At 39.7% G+C, this 17,335-nt stretch overlaps 1 protein-coding gene across 3 annotated transcripts in view; it reads right to left on the reverse strand.

Moving 5' to 3' along the window:
• Positions 1-318: 318 nt before the first annotated feature.
• The window catches only part of SLC6A15 (solute carrier family 6 member 15), a 42,372-nt gene continuing 25,355 nt past the window's right edge, over positions 319-17,335 (reverse strand). For all 3 annotated transcript variants that reach the window (XM_053405474.1, XM_053405473.1, XM_053405475.1), the window contains exons 5-12: positions 13,447-13,628; positions 10,608-10,718; positions 5,182-5,423; positions 4,881-5,070; positions 4,440-4,632; positions 3,025-3,184; positions 2,731-2,893; positions 319-1,751 (exon numbers count right to left, since the gene is read on the reverse strand). In XM_053405474.1, the coding sequence (XP_053261449.1) occupies positions 1,380-1,751; positions 2,731-2,893; positions 3,025-3,184; positions 4,440-4,632; positions 4,881-5,070; positions 5,182-5,423; positions 10,608-10,718; positions 13,447-13,628 (1,613 nt within the window). In that variant the 3' untranslated portion in view covers positions 319-1,379. The remainder of the gene's footprint in view (positions 1,752-2,730; positions 2,894-3,024; positions 3,185-4,439; positions 4,633-4,880; positions 5,071-5,181; positions 5,424-10,607; positions 10,719-13,446; positions 13,629-17,335) is intronic.

Genomic DNA, 17,335 nt, shown 5'->3' on the forward strand with positions numbered 1-17,335 from the left:
TCCTGCAGAAACATTGGTACATCCCCTCCACTGCCCAGTAAATGTATTAAGTATGAGAGGCCCTATCAGTATTGGCATTCTGCCGGCTCTTGAAGACAACGCCTGTATAGACAAGCAGTTCCCTGATCTCCCAACTTTAACCTCTTGTTTTAATTGTTTTCATTGCTGTTTTAATTTATGTGCTGGTTTAATGGGCTTGTTTGTTGTACATTTTAATTATGGATGTTTAAATAGGAATACTTAGCTCCACCAACCTGGGCCAGCTAGGGACCACCTGCCCCAAATCCAGCCCCAAATTTCCAGAAAGTACAAAGAAAACACCTTTCCACACTCTTTATTCCTAGATTAAATGTAATGGTATACAATTTTTAATTATCACCGACTTAGGAGGGGATTTCTTTTTTGCATAAAACAAGCAAAACAGGAAAAAAAACAGGTTTAAAGCCATCTTGCTTCAGGGTTTGAAGCTGTTACATACAACATTACTATACATATGTACATTACAAGTATATTATATATAAATATAATATATATAATCTTGTAACCACAATAAATATTAGGAAGGGTTTATATTTTTATTTTAGGCACACAGCTTAGAAAAATGCAGAATCTGCACAATCTTTTAAGAGTCTTGGAGCGACTCAGTCTTACATAATTTTCACACTGAAAAAACCAAATATAGTATGTAAAATACAGCCACGTCATATGCAGTTCCCCAGAGTGTGAGGAATTTTGTGTTTCCAGCATCATTATACTTGGTTTTCTAATACTATTGCTCTATACAGCTATTACATGTAAGAAAATAATCTGCAGGGTTTAAAATTTGTTTGTTTTGATTTTTTTTTACTCAGCTAATAGCCTAAGGAATTGCAAGTGCTTAAAAAAAGTACAGGATATCTACAAAACGTATGTACAAATAAGTGCAGTCAATACAGGATTGGCGAACTCTTTGGAGCTAATTTTTTCTTCCAATACTGGGGGAGTTAACTTGCAGGAACAAAGAAGGAAATTCCAGTTACAGCAGTAGAGAAATATGAATTCACTTAAAAAATTGTTACAAACTGAGGTAACACCTGTACTTTAAAGATAGAAAACTTTCAAATTAAATGCAAAAATAATTCTTTAAAAAATTGGCAATCCTGGCAAGGCTATGCCATCACTGACTGATATTTTTATGTGCATTCCCTTCAGTACAAATGGAAACCAGAAAAAATCAAGCCAAAGGGAATTGTCAAGCTGTTTGTTTGTACCACATGTCAGGATGTTTTTAAGCACAGAGTCATGGGGCACCTGAGATTGCACTCTGGTAAGTGAGGCCGACCACTTCTCGTAAGAGAAACAAATGTTCCAAGAACAGAGGCATCAACACTGCATTGCAGCTACAAGTCAGACTCTGGCATATCCGACATGTTTGCCATTATGTAACCGATACCATAGCGGCCATTGGGGGCAGTGTCCACAGTTGGAGAACCAGTCTGTTTCCGGTATATGTTTTTCCCAAAATTTGGAGATGGCACCTCGCTTGGACTCTTGCCATGGATCAGGCTGGTGTCATCTCCCTCGAGATTCACAGGCTCCTTTATAATACGCCCCCTTTTGTAGGAAACCGCTGCCAAGCTGCCAGAGCTATCGTCGATAAGGTTGCAGCGGCGAATCAGGTAGACTACCGGGACAGGGAGCATTGCAAAAACAATCAAGGACACGCAGACTATCAGCCCCCAGGTTGGGTAGTTTTGAAATTCATCGGTCGCCTGCATAGACCAAGAAAAAATTCAGAAAGATCATTCACACATCTGCCTTCCTTAAGCCTAGCCTTGTACTGCTCTCTCAGAAACCTTTCTTTTTTAAGTTGTTTCATTAATTCCTCCCCAAATTGTAAGTGCAGAAATAGAGGTGTTTCCAAAATTTTCCTTATCCAAATTTCTCCCTGGTTTTTGAAATTCCAAAATTCCCCTGCCCCCCCCCAGTACAAGCGATCCATTAAGAATCTTCTGTTCTTCTTCTTATGTTGCAAACTGTGTGCAGTTGTGAACTATGTGCCCACAATCTGCCACACAGTTCCTTCCATTAATACAGGTCTTTTACAACCTCCACACCACCAATGCACATATATGAGCATTAATAAAACACTTAAAAGGCAACCTTCATGCAATTGTAGGGTGATTAGATCAAGTCCCTTTTTGTGCCATATAGCCTTGTATGTAACAATTCATCTGACCGCCATTGGCAACAAGGGATTCATGCAGGCAAGTGAGGAAGCTGATAGAGCGGGTGGATGCCCCCTTCTAGATCATTCTGTCATTCTTTTGCAAGTCCTCTTGGTTTCTATGCCAGTAGCGGAGGAAGATAAGTCTCTTCCTTCACAACAAGCATTAAAACACAGTAAGCTTGTGGAAGAAGAATGGATCACTCCATCTCTCTCTCACAAGTCTGTTTTCCAGACTGTTAAGATGACCTATTCTATGTTTCCATGCTGGCTGCAGAGGAGGAGAAACGTCACCTTCTCAACAGCTACTATAAAAATACAGGCTATTAATCTGTCTGCAGAGTTTATTTTATTTTTGTAGGGTTATTTACAAGGTTGCTGCAGTGATCTAGCAGCACTGTGCACTTTGTGTGCATTTATAAAATACAATGCAAAAAGAATCTATGTGGTCATATATGCACTCTATATGCCTAAAACTTACAGTCACTGATGATGCATGTTTCTTTTAAAAAATCATCACTCACCTTATCTTCAATCCATGCATTGTAACCAGGGGGGCTTAATATCATTTGGACAATGCTAGCTACCAGCAAAGATAACAAAACAATTGGGGAGATATATTTCCATGTATAGTAATAGTATGGATTTGGTGAAAAGCCAAGCATATCCTTTAGGTCTTCCATGAATCTGGAGTGGGAGAGGCAGTGGAGAAAAAAGAACATCATTAGCTCAAGTGGGCTGCTGCTAATGTATGGTTTTGTGATGCTCCTAATTGCCAACAATGTTAGCTATATGAACAACTCAAGATGTGCACTTACTTGTCTATCCCGTAAACATAAGACATGGCAATATTCTCCAAAATGACGACAATAAGCAAAGGCAATGTGGCTGAATAGTCATCAAACATAGTTACAAAGTAGTTACCAGACCGCTGTACAAATATTAAGCCAATGCAAAAGGCCAGAAGACAGCAGACAACTGCAATAAAGCACATAAGTAAGATAAGGGAAGAGATATCAAACATCCATTCATATTCTTGATATATTCTAGATACAGTGCTTCTCTGATTATTATTATTTTCTTGGGTTAGTGGATACAGTATCTTTTCTTCTTGCATGGAAGTGGTTATTGTAAAGTAAGGGTCTACAAGAGGATTGTTCTCTCATTTCTTCCCTACTCTTCACCTCCAGATGTGGTGAGACTGAGAATGGACTTGAGCCTTTCCCCACTCTGACCCTCACACCCCTCAAAATGCTAGAAGTGAACACCTGACACGGGAGATTTCATGATTAAGTGAATGTGGTACCTCCTCTAACTGTAAAAATGATCATGCTCAACTTGGCCATGGGTCGGGTTGGATTTGGATCTGCAGTTATATATATATATATATATTTATGGATGAGCATTTTATGTTCCTATTTTATTCTTGCTCTTATGCTTGGTTTCATGTTGTATGAAGAGACACAATTACTGTAACTACAGGGTGAGTCTTTTAAAAGAGGCCCTGTGGACCACTGGGCCTCTTTTAAAGGACTCGCCCTGTATAAATAAGTACAACAAACAAGCAAACAAATGTAGAGATAGTGGTTTCAGTATCCAGAATTGTGAAGAGGGGTTCTCCTGCGTTCAGAAACAAAACAAACTACTGTATCTCCTAGCTGCCAAGTCAGACCCTTGGTCCATCCAGCCCAATATTGTGTACACAGGTTGGCAGTGACTCTACAGGGTTCCAGACCAGGGGCATGCCTAGCCCTCCCTGGAGGTGCTGGGGTTTGAACCCAGGACTTTATGCAATGCAAAACAACTGCCTTACCATTGAAATATGACCCTTCAACTAAATAGTTCAGGAATGGATGAATGGTAATCAGAACAGGAGAAAATAGCACTCTGCTTTGAAAAAGAAAGATGTCAGGCTTCTGTACTAAATTATGTCCTTGAATGATATATCCATGTTTCCTTTACCCTTTACCATGTTTCTGAACAAACCACTGTCAAATATATGAGTTCAGAATATGTGGCTCACTTGTCACTCTTTTTAATATAGGAACCCCTAATATAATTAGGTCTCGTTTATTTTTATTTGTGAAGAATTATGGGTGCAAAATTTTGGCAACTTGTTTTGTGTTAGTAGAAATGGAATTCTCTGCCACCATGTCCCCAAGCGGGTCATTTTGATTGTTAACATTTCTTAGAATGAAGTAGAACTGAGGAAAAGAAATCCGTAACAACTCACCAGTCAGAATTTCTTTTCTCACTTTGAAAGTATCAACTATTGGTGTCGTAATGCCTTCAATGGTTCCAAACATGCTGCCAAGCCCCAGATTAACCAGCATAAGGAAGAACATCACTGACCAGAAAGGAGAAGCAGGAAAGTGGGTCATGGCTTCTGTAAAGGCAATGAAAGCTAGACCAGTTCCTTGAACAGCCTGTCAAGGAGAAAGCCAAAGTATTAAACTTGGGTGGCAAAACAGGGGCAAATCAAGTCAAAATATTGTATAAGGTGGGCAAAATCAATGAAGAGAGAAGGAGGAGGAAAGAGGGAGCAGAACAATGGAGTCAGAAAAGCTATTAGGAAGTGGAAAATATCTATAAATATCAAAATTGTCCTGCAGTCAATAAGGATTATTAAAACAGTCTGTAATCTTTGCATCAAAGATGGAAGTATCACTCTCACCTTGTCAAGTTCATCTTCAATCTGACAGGGTTTTAGTCCAAGGGGAAACTCTTCTTCTTTGACCTTCCGGATTATATCATAAACCAAATTATAATCTTCTGCTGTGATGCTCGATAAATTAATATGATGAGGTATAATAGCCTTGCTCAGATTGCCGACATTCAAAAGATTGACAATCTTCTCGGAATTTCTGCAAAACACAAGGGAATATAGGCATACACACCATCAATCCAAAGAATTGCTGTGGGAATTCCTAAGTGAAATATACTATAAAAATGGATAAGGAAATGAATATTCATACTGGATAATGCATTTCTCATTTATGATATTTGCTTTGAAGCCCAGAACAGCAAACACCACCAAAGTTGCCAGCACAGAAGTGAAAAAATTGATGAAGGACACCAGAACAGCATCGAAATGGCAGTTGTTGTCTCTCTTGTTGTAGCTTGAAAAGGCAATGACTCCACCAAATCCAAGCCCTAAGGCAAAGAACACCTGAGTAGCAGCTTCTCTCCAGACCTTGGGCTCCAGCATTATTTCAAGCTGTTTGAAATTAGACACAATACATGTCAGCTACAAAATACAGCATTTCTCCTAAATGGAGAGGCAACAAATAATCCAGGAAGAAAACCCCCAGCACCCTAAATTTTTCACCCAAATGTTCAATCCACAAACTGAATTTGCATTCTGTACATTGTCTCATTCTTTTGCATTGCAGGTTGGTCAAAATGTATCACAAGAAATACATCATTCAAAAATCAATATATTTGCTAACCACACACACTTTAAAAACAGCTTTCATCAATGTCAGTCAACAAGGGTTTTGTGCAGCTGTGTTTATAAGCAGCAAAAAAAATATTTAGACACTAATGCATTATTATTAATTCTATGTTGTTAATTGAATAGTGTGCAAAATATCATCGCTGCCAAAACAACAGGCAAACTATCATTCCAGGAACTGTTTTCCAAGCATTATTGGAATTTAATGTTTGAATGTACTGTACTGGTGTTTGACTGTAAATTGCCATGTGATCATAACTGATGAAGGGTGGTTTAGAAATTGCAAATGTAAATACAATAAATAAGTAATGAAACTAGGACAGCTAATGTTGATGTGAGTATGTGAGATTTCTTCTATGAAGGTCAAAGCAACTGAACAAATTTTTAGCAAGATAAAGGATTAAGGTGAATTTTTAGATATATTTAGATATATTTTAGATGTCATTAGTATTACTATAATGCAGTACTATACACTTGGAAGAAAGTCTTGATGAATTTAATAGGTTTTCCTTCTAGATAAGCCTTCTAATAGTAAATAGAGAGTAACAAAACAAACCATTGTTCCATTATTTACATCTCTATTAGGCATTATGATTTCTATTAAAAGCAAATGTTTCAGCTTTACAAAACTTTCTAAATAATCTCCTAAATCTTTTCCACAGCTAAAAGGAGATTTTTCTGTACTATAAAGTATAATTAAAAACATTTAGACAGGAAACTTTCCCCATAGAAACACTACACTGTGCCACAGATGAGGCACATCATCACCTTACAGTTATAGCAAAGTTTGCTCACTAGATGGTGCTAAATATACATACTTCATTCTGTTTGAATTTCCACCAGAGGTTAACTGGGGTGTTAACTAAGGCTTGGGGAATTATACATGTAATTGGAAAAGCTCTCCCTAGCAATTTTGCCCTAAATGCATGTTAAGTAATTGTCACTGATATCAGGGGAACCTATATATCAAGCCTTATAACCCCATCAATTAATAGATAGAAATGGAGATTTGAGGGTGCCATCCTGCGTACAATTACCTTCTTAAGCACACTTACTTGGGAGCAAATCAGAATTACTTCTGAGTGAACATGGGCAGAATTTTGGTGGATGGGCCATAGTCCAGTGGGAATGCATAAGCTTTGCATGAGGGAAAGGCTCCATTCAATCCCTGCCATCCCTGGGTAGGGCTGGGCAAGACCTCTGATACCCCAGACAGCAGGTGCCAGTCAGGGTAGATGACATTAACTCTAGATGGACCAATGGTTTGACAGGATAAAGTAGCTTGTTAGGATTAATGTTTGTGTTTACAGTGAAGTCCTGTCTACACCTACTGCAAATGTGTTTAATGGAATTTGGTCCTAGGTAAATGTGATGAGGGGACGCGGGTGGTGCTGGGGTCTAAACCACAGCACCTAGGGCTTGCCGATCGGAAGGTTGGCGGTTCAAATCCCCGCGATGGGGTGAGCTCCCATTGCTCGGTCCCAGCTCCTGCCAACCTAGCAGTTCAAAAGCACGTCAAAATGCAAGTAGATAAATAGGTACCACTCCAGCGCACTTCCATGCGCTGCTCTGGTTTCGCCAGAAGCGGCTTAGTCAAGCTGGCCACATGACCCAAAACTGTCTGTGGACAAATGTCGGCTCCCTCAGCCTGAAAGCGAGATGAGCGCCCCAACCCCAGAGTCATTCGCGACTGGACTTAACTGTCAGTGGTCCTTTACCTTTATCTTTAAATGTGATGAGAGGTGAGTTTAGGGCAGTATGACCAGTACTAGGAGATGCCTTAGCATGCCATAACTATGATGTAGTGAACTGAGCAAAACGGAAGGCGAGGGGCAGGGGAGGCACCAAATTTTGGCTTTGCACAGGGCGTTGCTGAAATTTGAATGACCCAAATCTGCCCCTGATGTGACTAGCCTGTGTTGAGATGACTTCAAGGAACCTGGCATTACAAAATATCCAGGAACAAGCTCACCCTTGGGACATGAGAAGGAGGTGTCCCACTGCGTCTATCTTCTTTTACCTTTCTGACATAGCTGCTGTGATTGGCAGAGATATTGTGCTTAAAAAAATACCAAGCATTGAGGAGTTGCTGCACACAGAGAGAAGTTTAGAGGAATGGTTTAAACCTTCCCTCTCTATCTAGAGTCCTCATGAAATCCTCCTGCTTCCTAGGCAATTAAAATTAGGGAGGGGCTCCCATTATCACTGTAGGCTTAAATATCCCCTCCCAGCAGTCTTGATACACCATGCTTGTTATTGTCAATACTACTAATCACATCTTTAATGTCACATGTAGTTAGGCCCCAGGTTTCTGGGCCCTGGGGCAGAGGAATGGAAGGGGTGGTGATAGAGGTTGCTTTGCAAGTGCTCACCAAGGTTTTTTGTTTTGTTTTTTTTCTTTCTTTTGCGAACTTTTGTTTGCTTGACCCTTTTGGGGGCAAGCAGAAAAATGTCAGAAACATTCTTTCTTTCTCTCCTTCTTGAAGACAATGGAGAGGTAAAATGAAGAGAGGGAGAAGGAGCTACCTTGAACACTTTGGTGGAAAGGTGGGATCTAAATGTAATCATAAGTAACTAGAAGGGAAAGCAGAATTTTGTCAAGGAAGCGGTTTACCCAACAGATTTTGCGATCGGCTTGGTCTGCCAAAAAACCATTACTTCTCTGTAAACCTGTCCACACAAAGCTACTTGTTTAAGGTGTGCACAGAAAATCTGAAAGAAAAAAATTCTTATATACTGTCAGGGGTTCCCATCTACAGAGGGATTAGCAAGATCTCAGTTCAATCCAGCTGCGGCTTGAGACTTCCCGTGTGACTTTTCCTAAATCTCTTAATCATTCTCTGGCTTAGTTTTTCATCATTAAGACATGAGTAATGCTCCCAGTCTTCTACCATGTATTTGTCTAGAGGGAAGGGAGTGTCTTTTTAACAGACACTTGTGGCTACTTTGTATGAATGATCTTGACTAAGGACTTGTGAGTTTTCCACAACAGAAACTAGAAGATAGTGAGTAAAACCAAGCATTTGAACACACAAGAAGATTTTATAACTTCCCAACAGAACAAGATTTCCAGTGCAACCTCATTCATGTCTGCTCAAAGTAAGCTCCACTGTGTTCAATGGGCCTTATTCCCAGATTACAGGTGGGGAACCTGTGACCCTCAAGAGTTTGTTGGGCACATATTAGCCCCACCCAGCATGACCAATGCTCAGGAATGAGGAAGACTGTAGGCCAACAACATCTGGAGGGCTACAGGTTCCCTGCTCTAGAGTCTTGCCATCATTTTATCATGCAGTCCTCTTCTGGACTGTGGAAGTGGAATGGTCTCCCTAGAGAGGTTGTGGACTCTCCTTCCTTGGAGGTTTTTAAGTGGAAGTTGGATGGCCATCTGCCATGGATGCTTTAGCTGAGATTCCTGCATTACAGAGGGTTGAGTAGATGATCCTTGGGGTCCCTTCCAATTCTATGATCCTACTTGATGCTTTCACATTAACCCACTTTGTTACAGGACAGAGAACATGTAAGCCTTTGCATATGCAGGGGTGTGCGCATGTAGGTGAATAAGCACGAAACTGAGTTGTGAGGCACATGTGGCTTCTAAACAGTGCAACTGAAAATCCTGATTTCTTCAATAAATACAGTAAATTAAGAGAAAATGTTTCTAGAATATATGTAATGTGGGAGCATAACTTGACCTTTGGCAAAGTCAATGAGATTGTTGTTTGAGTGGATTTTGACATGCTAAACCTGTTTCATGAATGATGCAGGAAGCCTCCATATTCTAAACTAAATATGAAACCACTCACACTATGGTCAGGGGAGTTCAATCAGTCATTGGCCACAAGGTGAACATGGCCAAGTCACTACCTTTCAGCCTAATTCACAGGATTGTTGTGAGGATAAAATGGTATGGGGAGCAGATCCATGAATGCTACCTTGAACTTCTTGGGTATTAAAATATAATAAATAAAAGATTACATCTTTATTGGCATAGATGAGGTGGGGCAGCCGTTGTGGAGAGTGAAATTGTGAGATGGATGCTGAGAAAAGGAATAATTGTTGGGTGGGAATTTTCCAAGAGGGTACTGCATGGAGGCAGAGGCTTTGTGTTTTATGGGTCATGCTGTGGGTGACTTTTGATATGCCCCTCTTAGAATCTTTGTCCAGCCCTAGCACAAGAAGCACTTTGTACCAGAGGTGAATGACTATGCCTGGCATAAGCAACTGTTTGTATCATATTCAAGACTGTTGAATGTTGAATTAGTCACCCCATGCTACCCTACTATGTAATCCCAATCAGATTGACTGGATATGTTTATGGAAGAAGTGGAGGTTGTAATCTGAAGTAGGTTTCCTACACACACACACACACACACACACACACACGAAGCAGGTTTCCTGTTGTGTGATCCCGCACCACTGGAATGAGTGTGAATCAAGTCGCTGTGCAGACAGTGCTAACTGGGTAGAAAAGTCCCTATTCCCTGTGGGCTGAGACTTTGGCAGTGTAGACATTACCAGCTTAAAGCACAACTAGGCCGTTCCTTTTCTCAATTCAGATCTAAACTCTTAAGTGGGGAATGCATCAAAATGCAGTACCTCTTTTTAAAAAAAAAAAAAAAAAGACAATATAACAGGATAGATATAGATTGTGGCTAACATCACATGTACACTGCTTCCCAAACCAGTGATGGGAGTGTATTTGATGCAGAGTAAATGGTAGTGTGTACACAGCCTTGGTTTGAATAGTGTAAAAAGGATGAGATTTTTATTTAATTTTTTGTTAATGGAGCTTATGTTGTACAGCAGATACACACCAACTCAGTTGACTTCTTCCACCTAACTGCAATATAATCTGATCTTGAAACAAGAGTTCATGCAAACTATTCAGGCATGAAACGAATGTCAAAAGCAATCAAACATAATAGGCAGAAACCAAGTACATACCTTAGGTGTAAACATGTGACGAATGCCATCCAGTGATCCATTTAAGAGCAGCCCTCTGATCAGAAAGCATATAAGTACCACATAAGGGAAAAGGGAGCTAAAGTACATTATCTGAAAAATACGAAAGGAATGTTAAAATAAAACCCATTAATGGCCCTTGTCTTCCACAGTCTAACCACATCCGCAGGGCATTCAGAAACCTAAGGTCATCTGACATTCCCAAAGCCCGTCATGGCATTGTGTGCTTGCTTCAGAGATCTGAAGAACTGCAGAATTATAGCTTGTGGATCCATTGCTCTTGTTTATCAGAAGAAACAAATCATGTGAAGTAAGAAATATTTTGAAACACTTTGAAGTATACCGTGCCACTTGCGGTGCTATTAAGAAAGGGACTTCAGCGTGAAAGGATATGAATTGTTTTAGTGATTTGGCCATGTATTTGACCAATGCATTATTTGCAACAACTCCTTGTTTTCTGACCAAGGCTCCAACTTTATTCAAATACTCAACAGGAAAAGGAGGATCCTTGCGTTGTATTCAGCACATCAACATACATGTAAAGCACAATTTGCACATTGGGAGTGAACACCAGGAATGTGCCCCTTGACCCCTTTTCCTTCCCATTCCTCCCTTTCTAGAGTTGTTTCATGCTAGATGGATAACAACCAGGACTAAAATAAACCATCGCTCCCTGAGGGGTTTGAATCATGGTTCGAAGTGGGACATTGTAGTTATGAGGGAACAATGTTTGCATTTTACTACGGTTTACTTCAGTGAACATGTAAATTGTAGTGACAGTTAATACAAGGAAGGGAAAGGAAATTGTTGCTGAGATGGGAAAGCAATACACATCCAAAGGGTGGCACACAGGAGCCTCTGGGTTTAATCTAAGGCCACATCCACACCATGCATTTAAAACACTATTATAACATTTTAACAGTAATGGGTTCCCCCTAAGAATCCTGGGAATGGTAGCTTGTTAAGGATGCTGATAATTGTAAGGAGAAGAAGGAAGAAACTTGATATTAAAATCACCACCTGGTAAAAAAGATATTTAAAAAGTCTGCCTTTTGAGTCTTATCATCATCATAAAACAACAACAACAATTTTGTACTGGCTATATTTTAGTTAAGAAAATAAAATAATAACAGTCATAACAGGAAACCATTTCTGTACCAGAAGTTATATTGCTGCTGAAATAAGAGTTTAGCAACTGTTCCACCACAATCTCTTATATAAACTAATAATCTGGGAAGATGAAATTGAGAAGCTGAATTTGTAGGGATGTGCAATAGTATACATCCCCACATGGGGATTTAGTCCCATGAAAGTTAGATTGCATTGTACAGTCACGAGTCTTGGATCTAATGGAATAATCTGTGAGGGACTCATAATGTGTAAGTTCCACTAAAAATGAAGCTTGTGAAAGAGAATTTCCCCGTGACTTGTGCTTATCTGAAGCACCCTGTGAATAATAATAACAATAATCTGCTTTTATTTGCCACTAGTTTTATTATACCACATTCTGGCATGACTCAGTCCTCTAGCCCTAAGGGAAGGTGGCCATGACAAGAGTTCCCATGTGAGTATTTTCACCCAACTCATTCTGTGAAGACATCACTCATTTGACTGGTGAGTCAGGACCACTTGCAGAAAGAAGAATCAGGGCAGGGTATGTATGACTTCCCTGGCAAACTCCTATCTTCAATCTGGGACATGTCACAGCAAAAGTACATCAAAGAAAGGATAGTATCTGCACATTCCATAAAGAGCACCCCTCCCCCTGCATCTCCTATTGCAATAGAAACAAACAAACAAAAAAGCCAGTCCTTTAAGTAAACTGTCACATGTTCCAAAACAGTCATAGATGGATCAAACATCAGGCATGTGTATTAGCAATTTAGAAACTGGCAAATGGCAGAGGAAAAGTAGGTGCATAGACTGTGGAGGCTCACTCTGTATGAAATTATCTTCAGATCAATTTTATCATTCTTACCCTGATCCCCAGAATATTATGGTTGCATGGAATGTGCAATGAGAAATGTGCAGTAGGGCTGGACATTTTTGTGTGCAAATGCTGCTGGAGCTTCTACTCATCTTGACCCTCTGCTTCCCTTTGTGCCCTATGTGGTTAGCTCTGGCTCCAGTGCTGAACTCACATCTCCACTGCTTCTGCTTTTCTTCCAGAGCAACCATGCCTCTGAAACCAGGCCTCTATCCTTGCCTCATCCAATGCCTCTGCTGCTCTGGGCTCTCATTTTTCACAATTAGTGTGATCAAATGCTTTTTAATGTCCATTTCTCCACTTGCAGACCACATGAAGAATCACAGTCTAGCATGTGGTTCCCTGTCTTCCTTTTAGGTGTCTCCTTTGGGCATTGACATCCTGAACACTTAATCTTTGACACTTGGCCTGGCAATTTGCTTCATGGACGCAGTCCAGATCCAGAAACAGAAATCCATCCTGAGAAAGCCAACTACAAATCCCATTTCTTTGTTGTGTTTTCTTCCTTTTTCTTTTTTAATTACACACCAAGATGCAATTATAAGAATTATCTATGGCAAATGAAAACAAAACAAAGGTTCTCATACCGCAACACTCCCTCTCTTTTTATCCAAGTATGGTTTCTGTATTTAATAGACTACGATCTTAATGTTGATGTGCCAACATTTCTCCACTGGAGAGATTACAGAAAAGCATGGTGAGTCATAGCTGCCAGCCTTTCCATGCAAACTTTATGGGAGGATAGACAAAGGGGTGTGGTGGAGAAGAATTCAGGTGGCAAATGTGAAGAAGGCTTAAATCAGTTTTAAAGAAAACAAAAAAGGAACTACTCACTTTGCCTGAAGACTGGATCCCTTTAATCATTGCTAGGCAGACCATAACCCAAGCAGCCAGCAAGCAGATCGTCATTTTCCAGTTTAGACCTCCACTCTCTGAGATAGAGCTGGAAATATTGAGTGCTTCTCTGTACCAGTAATACGTTGTTGCAGAGCTTTTTTCACACTCTGGCTCCACAACTGATCAGAAAAGGAAAAGGCAATCTAAAATATTAATTGGATCCTAAATAGAAAGCAACATGTAGACAGTTCTACAAAGCATTCTAATTCCTATAATTTGTCATCATGGTACTGCCACTTGTGGCTTATCCAGACACACACATTGAAAAATGCAGGTCAAGTGCTTTGGTTTTTTCCATTGTTTTGAATCAGTACAGCACTACATCTGCAGGTATGCTATCTTGGCCGGGTGGGAATTGTGTGTGTTTTTAATTTCTAGCCTTCATGGAATATGTCCATATTGTAAACTGACAAGGCACACAGGAGAAGAGATCACTGGTGCCCAGGACCAATATCAACACCTAGAGTTTTGAGGGGAGCTGCCAGGGCCCACCCCCAATGCCTGCTCTGCCACCTCCCCTTTATCTATTTTTCTTGGTCCAAACCTGAGCAGTGTTGATTAAAAAGATCTAGACATTGTAAGTTTCCATGTTGAACCTGACAAGGCATTATTCTGAAGCATTGGGGGAAATGAAAAAGGTGTCGTCAGTCAGCTGCTCAGTGTTGCACAGACAAACGTGTGAGGGCCCATTGACAGAGAAAGGGAGCCCACCAGAGGATAGTTTGACTGGGCCCTGCCTCATATCTGGAATTAGTACTTTTAAGGGATCTATAAAAAAATGGGATTAGCACATACAATTTGTAATGTAGGAATGAGGAAAGCTGCAGCTGCTATAATTCCCTCTTCTGCAGAACTTTTTAAATAGCTCTAGAAGTTCTTAATGTTTTTAAATAATTTAATTTTTAGAAGGTTTTTTGGGGGAAATCACATTATTTTGCTATTCTGCTGTTTTCCACCCTTAGTTGAGGGGAAGGGCAAGATTGAAATGCAATCAATCAATCCATCAGTCAATCAATCAATCAATCAATCAATCCAAGAGCCCTGTTCTCCAAAGCAATGTCTTCCTACTATGGGTCTGTGATCACGACAAACAGGTATTACTGTAATTCTCCAATAAGTGCTTTTTTAAAACCTTGCTACTAAAACAAGACCTGGAGAAGAGTTTCTACATCCATTTACTTCTTGAACAGCAAGACATGTACACTCCATCGGACTTCCTTTCAATTACACCACCACTACAACTATTAGCAACAGCAATGTAGCATCATCCATATATATAGTGCTTTACAAATGATGCATGAACTAGAACAAGAACTATATCAGACACTGTCAAAGTCCAACCCTATAAATGTTTATTTAGGAATAAGTTCAATTGGGTTCAATGAGACTGTGTCCCAAGCATCTGTGCATAGGTACTGCAGACTTAAAAATTCCACAATGCAACTTTTGTCAAGAATATGAAAATCCTGTACATCGGAAACTTGATACAGTGTTTATATAAATGTAAATGGTTCTTAAAATGTATTTATTCTTTTAGTACTATATTCTTGAACTCTGTTCCTGCAGGGAATTCCCATTCAGCAAGACCTCAGTTGAGATCCTCTGGAATAAGGAACTTAGCCAAGGGCTGTGATCCTGCTATGATCACATAAATGTGAGCTTTGCCACTGAATTAACCAGAGGGGAGAGTGCAGCCAATTTTTAAAACCTCTTCCTGAAACTATGTATTTAATGTCAAGTTATTTAGAGAAGGAAAGTCTGTTACTTTACCGTAACCATAATCTCTGTTTGCGCTGGGAACATTTGAGTACTGAGACGTAACACCAAGCTAGCAAGTATCATGTATCTCATAACGAAAATTTGTGCAACAAACTGTCAAGGCAACTTTCAAGGTTGCTGGTATACTTGCTTCAGGCAAAGGAAAAAATATTATTAGAAATGCAATTAAGATTTGTTTCTCTTATTATTTGGAGATCAAGGCATGTGGTCACCAGGAAATAATTAAAGCCTAGAGACAGATTGCATTCTATTATGCTTCATGATATGCCAGAATGGAATTATTTCATTATGGCCATGAGTTATTGCCTAATTCCCGTAGATATAAAAGTAGACATAATATAGTCTGATTATTCACAGGTATTTCAATTGTCCTCTTGGTTGTTGTTGTTGTTGTTGTTGTTTTGTTTTGTTTTAGTGGTTTGTGTGTGTGTGTTTTTGCTTAATGTTTAGGAAAATTGAATAAATAGAATAAGGAAATAATTAGTGTGACATTCAATTACCCTTATTTATGTGTTTAGTGTAAATGTTGATAGAGCAACAGGAAATGTGTAGCACATTACACAAAAACGTTTCAGAACCTGCACCTTTCTGTTTCGGGCAAAAACAATGCAAATGCTACTATTAAAATTAGCTAAGTAAATTTAGAACGCATCTTTTAACCCTGCCCCTGGAGAAACTTTAAATAAAAAGTTAATCAGTTCATCTGTTTCTGCTTTCAGAATTTTGAACTTTTCAGGTCTTTGACACCAGCCTGGAAATTCCTGTTATGTTCCTGCATGGGCTTACATTCATAGTGGATTTATGCAGAGACATTTCTGAACAGATGTAACTATCTCTATTCCTGTTTACTGCACTAAAACCTTAAAAACAAACAAACCATTAGAGTGAGCGATAAATGTTGATGCAGCAGATGACCAAGAGCCAAGAAGAAATGCTTGAATGTTATAGCTCATATCATTTGGTGTAACATAGGTAAAAGAAACCAGTCCTCAGGAAGCCTGAGATCAAAATCCCAGCCTATATGCTAGGATAATGTAGCTGAGACTGACAGGTATCTCAGGCTCATCATTCTGTAAACCAATGATGAAGGCCTATGTAACCGGGACATATGGCAGTTGGGTCATCCCCTGATCAGTGGTGGGCTACCAAGTGACCCCTGAGTTAAAATCATGTTTTGCAAAACATGTACTGTATTTCTGAGTCAGATCCATATTTTTATTTATTTACTTACTTAATAAAATCATTGGCTGGAATTCAATGTCACAATAAGGTGATAAGGACAAGCGTTTTGGCTTGTCAGATGGAATGATCCTCCTCTTTCCCCCTCACATTATGTTTTGGGGTTCTCCTGCCCCCCAAGCCGATTTTGGGTTGCAGTGGAAGCCCCATTGCAAAAGCAGAAGCTCTTGCTCAGGGCTGCCACTAATAGAATTCACTAGTTGAATCCTCCCTTTTAGCCACAATTCAAAATCCATAGCATCTTTCCATATTTAAAACAATTTTAATAATGTTTAAAATATGAAAAACATAATCACAAGTACAGTCGTACCTTGGTTCTCGAATGCCTTGTGACTCGAACGTTTTGGCTCCCGAGCACTGCAAACCCAGAAGTGAGTATTCTGGTTTGCGAATGTTTTTTGGAAGCCGAACATCCAACTCGGCTTCTGTGGCTTCCGATTGAGTGCAGGAAGCTCCTGCAGCCGATCGGAAGCCGTGCCTTGGTTTTCAAATGTTTTTGGAAGTCAAATGTTTTTGGAAGTCAAATAGACTGTATAATACTAAGAAAAAATTAAATCTTTCCACGTCATTTGATTCCTGTCAATGTAACTGGTTGATGTGACCTGCCAGAGGCAAGATCTGGGACTGTCACCTTCAAGATCCACAGTACTTTTCTCAGATCAAAACTGTCATGTTCTTACCACATTCATAAATGTGTGATAACATTCCCTGAATTTAGTTCAAGGTGGCATTTGAAGGTGGTTCCCAAGTATGGGCAGTCAAGATGCTGGTGTCAGGCCAAGTCAAAAGAGACCATTGTGGATGTTCA

This window comes from Podarcis raffonei, chromosome 10 (genome assembly GCF_027172205.1).
Source record: "Podarcis raffonei isolate rPodRaf1 chromosome 10, rPodRaf1.pri, whole genome shotgun sequence".
Classification (NCBI taxonomy): Eukaryota; Metazoa; Chordata; class Lepidosauria; order Squamata; family Lacertidae; genus Podarcis; species Podarcis raffonei.